We start from the raw sequence: 5,720 nt of genomic DNA, 5'->3' as shown, positions 1-5,720 counted from the left end.
CCATCTGTTTTGTAATATATCTGGATTACCGTAATTAACCTGTGACCTCTGCCATGAAATAAGTGTGTGTGTGTGTTGTTCCACTCCCCCCGACTGCCTCCCATTTTCACTCTGTGAGCTAGACATGTAAAAAAGCTCTCTGTACTCTGAGATTTTAAAATTCCGTTTCAACTATTTGCAAACCTTTTATTCGACGCACCGCTGCCATTGTGTAAAGATGTAATTTCTCAACCTCCCTGAAAAATGCAAGTCATTTTTCATTATGCTCAAAGTTTATTTTTATTGATTTATTTGATTCATTAAGCGAAGTTTTTAATACTTTATTTTCATTTCATTATAACACTGAGAATCAGAAAACAGCCAGAATATGTCTGTGTGTGTGTGTGTGTGTGTGTGTGTGTGTGTGTGTGTGAGAGAGTGAGAGAGAGAGAGAGAGAGAGAGAGAGAGAGAGAGAGAGAGTTATTTTTATTTTATTGTATTTTTAAATTTATTTTCTCATTTATCGTCTCCTTTTTTACTTTGGTGGTGTAATTATATTCTGTATTTTACACATCTAAAATGCTTTGACAATACTGTAACACACACGTCATGCCAATACAGCAACTTGAACTTGAACTTGAGAGAGATATATATATACACAATATGCTTTGATTTCTTAAAATTGTTTATTCTTTTACTTATTTTGTATATTGTCCTTAAACCAATATCTCTTTCTCACATCCATGTAGACTGACCAAAACCCGTGATGGATGGCATGCCACCCGATTCCGCGCACATGTGGTCCACAGATGTCCGGACGAAAAGTTCAAAAACATACTTGAAATCTTAAATTTTGATCTTTGACACTGCCAATTTAAACAAAACTCATGTTTCACCCGCGGAGGTCGCAGGTCAACCTTGGTTATCCATCTATATTATAAACAGATGGCATAGCACATCTGGCGATCATTAAAGGCCAATTTAAACATTCTCTTATTTCATGGCAGAGGTCACAGGTTAATTACGGTAATCCAGATATATTACAAAACAGATGGCATAGCACATCTGGAGATCATTAAAGGCCAATTTAAACATTCTCTTATTTCATGCCGGAGGTCACATAATCCAGATATATTACAAAACAGATGGCATATCACATATGGAGATCATTAAAAGGTCATGAGGTTAATCCCTAAGGGAGGTCAAAGTCAAAGGTCAAAGTCATCAATCAAAAAATTTGACATAACGTCCGGACCTAGTTACTACTCTGTTGAGTGACCAAAAGGACATGAAAGTAACATAAAATGACTATAAAAATAGCCCAGAAGACTCATGTGAAACACCCTCGGCCTGATATTTAGCAGTAGATGCTGTAGGTGAGTTTACCTGGCTTCTGATCTGGTTACTGTGTATTCAAACCACAGGATGTTGGGAATGAGACTTGTATCTCTCACCAGAAAAAACTCTGAGATTGGCCTGAGGCGAGAAAGAGAAACACAGATACTTAAAATAGAGCTCGGTGTGTGTAAGTGACTTTGTAAATGAACATCTGTGCATGTGCTTGCATCATTACCAGGCTGCTATCTTGGGAAAGAGCGGCGTCAGCACCTCTTGGGTGATAAAAAACCAAACCACTCCCATCACCATCCCGGCCACACCCCCATAAATCACCTGACTCCACGTGTGGTACAGGAGGTAGACTCTAAGAGGACAAACATGAGCAATGCATCCGAAATACAGTAAGACTCAACTACTGCACTTACTTGAAGAAAAAAAACACTCATTACCTGCTGTATGAAACGAACAGAGCCACTGCCAGTAGAATGATGGACAGTATATGCCGCCATAACAGTTCAACACACCTGGCATTGTTCGTCTGATGCATTCTGGAGAAAAAGACAAAAATCAATCATTTTGATTCAAATATATATATTATATATTCCATTCATCAAAGAATCCTGAATCAGTTTCCACAAAAATATTGGGCGCCACAACTGTTTTCAACACTGATGCTAATCATAACTGTTTCTTGAGCAGCAAATCAGCATATTAGAATGATTTCTGATATGCTGATATAAAGACTGGAGTAATGATGCTGAAATTTCAGATTTGATCACAGGAACAAATTACATTTTCAATATATTCCCATAGAAATCTTAAAAAACTTTTTTTATAATTTTGCTGTTTTTACTTTATTTTTGATCAAATAAATGCAGCCTTCAGAAGAGATCTCTTTCTGATCCCAAACTTCTGAATGGCAATGTATAAATATATTAATGTAAATAAAGTTATGTTTTTCTAGTAGTTTTTCCAAGTAAATAGTATTAAAACAGGACTAAGAGCAGCGAGAAGTTCTCCTTTCTGTTCTTTTTGACTTTAGTAAAATGTTATAAATGAAAAAGAGAAAGTCTTACCTTAAATAAAGAAAAAGAAAAAAGTATACAACAAAAAACCAGATGAACTGAGAGTGACTGGAAGGCATCCCGTACTCTGTCGTGACTGAGGTGTGACCTCCTGGTAATGAGACACGACACACAATTCAGTAAATTCACTAAATATCAGAGATGTCAGGTACTAGTTATGAACTAACTTGTGAAGTAATAAAGAGTTAGAGTCCCAGATCCCACCAAACTAAGATCTGCTTTTTTAGTAGGACAAAAATCAGAACAGCTACAAGAAACTGAGTCATGGTCCAGCGTTATTATCATTAAGTAAAAGTAAACCCAACTCTCATTACTAAAAAAAAAAAAAAAAAAAAAAAAAAACTATTCAGCTGTTGTGAAAAAAAATATGCAACTCTGTTGTAAAAAATGGTTTTTCAAAGTTGTAAATGATTATTCAAGTGAATTTTACAGGGTAAAATATATACACCATTTCAGTTTTTCTACTTCAAAATTACACATTTAAATCAAAGTATTACTAGTCATTTCTTGCTTGTGAAATTTACTTTCAATTGTTTTGAAACAATTCATTGGCTAGTAGCCAAGGCAGCATTTTTTATTTTCATTTAGTTCAACATGAAGTACTAAAACATATCTAAAACTAAATAAACAAAGTAATTTAAGTAAAAATTTTATAAAAACTCTAAAACTTTAGCTAAAATTCAAGTAAAAACAGAAAATATAAAAATAACATTTAATTCAAAATATTAGCAAGAAACATAATAGTATATAAATGATACTAAAATAACACTGTTGCAGTCACAACTGTGATCTAGATCATAACCTAGATTGTATTAATATCGCTGAGCTAAATTAATAATGTGCTTGAATGTGTCCTTTGAATTGAACCAAGCATGTACTAAGTATGTTATATTCTTGTGTCTTCCGTTAGTTGTTTTTAACAGATTGCAGGTGCTTTTTGTTATCAGACTGCCAAGATATGAACTAGGTCGACTGGATGGGCTGATCTCACTAAACCTCACTGAATGGTGCTGCAGCATAAAGCTTAACAATCTGGGCTGGTATCTTGACAGGTTACAGGTCAAGCCCCAGGGTTAGTTCATGAACTACCCATTGTGTTTTTGAGCACGGTCTTGTATTGCCAGTATTGTGTCTATTGGCATAAAGTCTGGTCCAGTTTTGCAGACTATTCTGGCCAAGAACCGCCTACTCAGACCGACATGTAAATCAATAAAGCACAGTTTGCTTTGTTTCTACATGCGTTTTGTGGTGGAAAAACTCACACGGCGGTCTACATAAACTCCGATTCTCCTATAATGATGTAGTTATGTATGAGCATTTGTTTAAACAAACAACACGCCGATGACGATACTTACCTCCACACGGCCGAGGCTCCTGTAGAATGTGTTTGAGCAACCAGTTTAACACCTCGTTCATGATCAAACCTCCAAAAAAAGAGATCTGAGAGAGAGAACGCACACAAGGGATGAAAAGCGTAATGAGAACAAGGTAGTATGCGGTTTGGGATTTGATCCTATATCCTGCTGGGTTGTGACGTCATGTGACTCACCGTATGTAGCTCTCGCTTAAAGACGATCAGAGTGACGAATCCGACGAGGATCGCGATGGGCAACAGGCTCATGCAGGCCAATACCTGCCCTGTCAGATCACCTGGACAAACAAATAGGGCAAGATTTAGCAATTTAGGGGCCGTTTACACGACAACATTTTCAGCCAAAAACGGGAAACTTTTTATGCGTTTTGCCTGTTCGTTTGCACAACAACGGCATTTTGGGGACTAATGGTGCGTTCAAGTCATGTCGAATAGATCGTATTTACGAGTTGAACGCACATGAACGCCACCACAAAGTCGTTATTACGAGTGGGAAACTCAATTTTCTTTAAGCCCCGAGTTTCCGAGTTGGGGGCGTGTCAATGAGAAACATGGCGGAATCGATGGATGCAACATCTGTAGTTTACGGTAAATTTTTGTTTAAATTGATAGTTTTGTTGTCCTATAAACTTAAATTGGTCATGTTCTTGTTACGAAGTTAGTTAATGAAATCCAAGTAAAAAAATGCAGACCCTATTGTATTTTATTGTAATTTATTAAAAGAAGGTACACCGCCATCTTGTGCCGACTAAACTGACTTGAACGCACCTGACGTCGTAATTACGACTTGTCAACTCGTAAGTACGAACGTCCCAGGAGGACTTGAACGCAGCACGAAAATGAATATTTTTGAAAACGGATTCCTATTAATTCCTATTAATGATCTGCTTTTAGACTCCATGCAGATGATTTTGCGGGCCGAGAAACGGGTGAAGAATACACGCTGTTACTTTCTTGATTTTTGCTTATGAGTTATTGGTTTTAATAAAGCGAAACCATTTGTATATGGTGATTCGATAAACTTTCTTTCAATCAAGACTCCGAGTAATTTATTAAGGGTAACACATTATCTGAATGTAGTTCATAAATCTCCAATACGGGCCTCATAGTGGTAAGAACTCTGCTGAGCTGATCAGGACGTTTCGCTGTGGATCCTGAACTTCACATTATACTTCCCATCAATAAGAGGTAAGGGCTGTATTTGTTCATGACAGCTACAGATGGGGGAAAAGTGTATATATAAGGTTTATTGGTTCATTAAAAGCGAAATTACACAACAGTTTCCGTGTAAACACCCAAAACTAAAATCTTTGAAAACAGTGACGTCATGTTAGGTATGTAGACATGCACAGTACGTGTCTATTTTAAAGGCAAGCACGAACAAACATACACAACAATGGTGGAGTACATGGTACTGTTGTTGCTGCTCAAGAGTTTGCTAACGCTTCTTCAGCAAAGTGTGGATTTACTTCACCAATATTACAACCAACAGTGGAGACGCATCATATACAACATATAATCGTCACTTCCCTACAGGTACTGTTTACTAACAAAGTGACAGCGCCAACTACTGGCCTGGCATACGTAATACAGCGTTTTTGTCAGTTTTCGCGGATGTGTAAACGCGAATCGTTTTGAAAACGTTGTCGTGTATACATGAAACTTTTTAAAAACGCAAGGGAAAAACTTTTCCGTTTTTGACTACATCGTTGTCGTGTAAACGTAGTCTTAGAATCCTTCTTCTTTGCACACAGAGCCTGTCAAAACAAACTAGGGTTCCATTCAGAACAGCTACTCTGCGGTATGCAACGGACTCATTAAACCAAACTGCCAAAAGTCAGACATATTTACACAAACTTGGATTAAAATGTTTATTTCTGAGATGGCATGATAAATGGATACTACTAGGGCTGCACGATAAATCGCATGCGATATTTAATGTGCA

At 37.0% G+C, this 5,720-nt stretch overlaps 1 protein-coding gene across 1 annotated transcript in view; it reads right to left on the bottom strand.

The window, feature by feature from the left end:
• LOC107661560 (dolichyldiphosphatase 1-like) overlaps window positions 1-5,720 on the bottom strand; it is a 13,563-nt gene that overhangs the window by 5,323 nt on the left and 2,520 nt on the right. Inside the window, exons 2-7 of the mRNA XM_016451196.1 lie at window positions 3,953-4,053; window positions 3,759-3,843; window positions 2,395-2,494; window positions 1,768-1,866; window positions 1,554-1,682; window positions 1,367-1,456 (exon numbers count right to left, since the gene is read on the bottom strand). Coding sequence (XP_016306682.1) covers window positions 1,367-1,456; window positions 1,554-1,682; window positions 1,768-1,866; window positions 2,395-2,494; window positions 3,759-3,843; window positions 3,953-4,024 — 575 coding nt within the window. The 5' untranslated portion in view covers window positions 4,025-4,053. The remainder of the gene's footprint in view (window positions 1-1,366; window positions 1,457-1,553; window positions 1,683-1,767; window positions 1,867-2,394; window positions 2,495-3,758; window positions 3,844-3,952; window positions 4,054-5,720) is intronic.

The sequence above is a fragment of the Sinocyclocheilus anshuiensis genome, unplaced genomic scaffold (genome assembly GCF_001515605.1).
Source record: "Sinocyclocheilus anshuiensis isolate Anshui unplaced genomic scaffold, SAMN03320099.WGS_v1.1 scaffold1425, whole genome shotgun sequence".
Taxonomy (NCBI): Eukaryota; Metazoa; Chordata; class Actinopteri; order Cypriniformes; family Cyprinidae; genus Sinocyclocheilus; species Sinocyclocheilus anshuiensis.
Note: the sequence above shows the minus strand (reverse complement) of the source record. Positions and strands in the feature narration are given on the sequence as shown.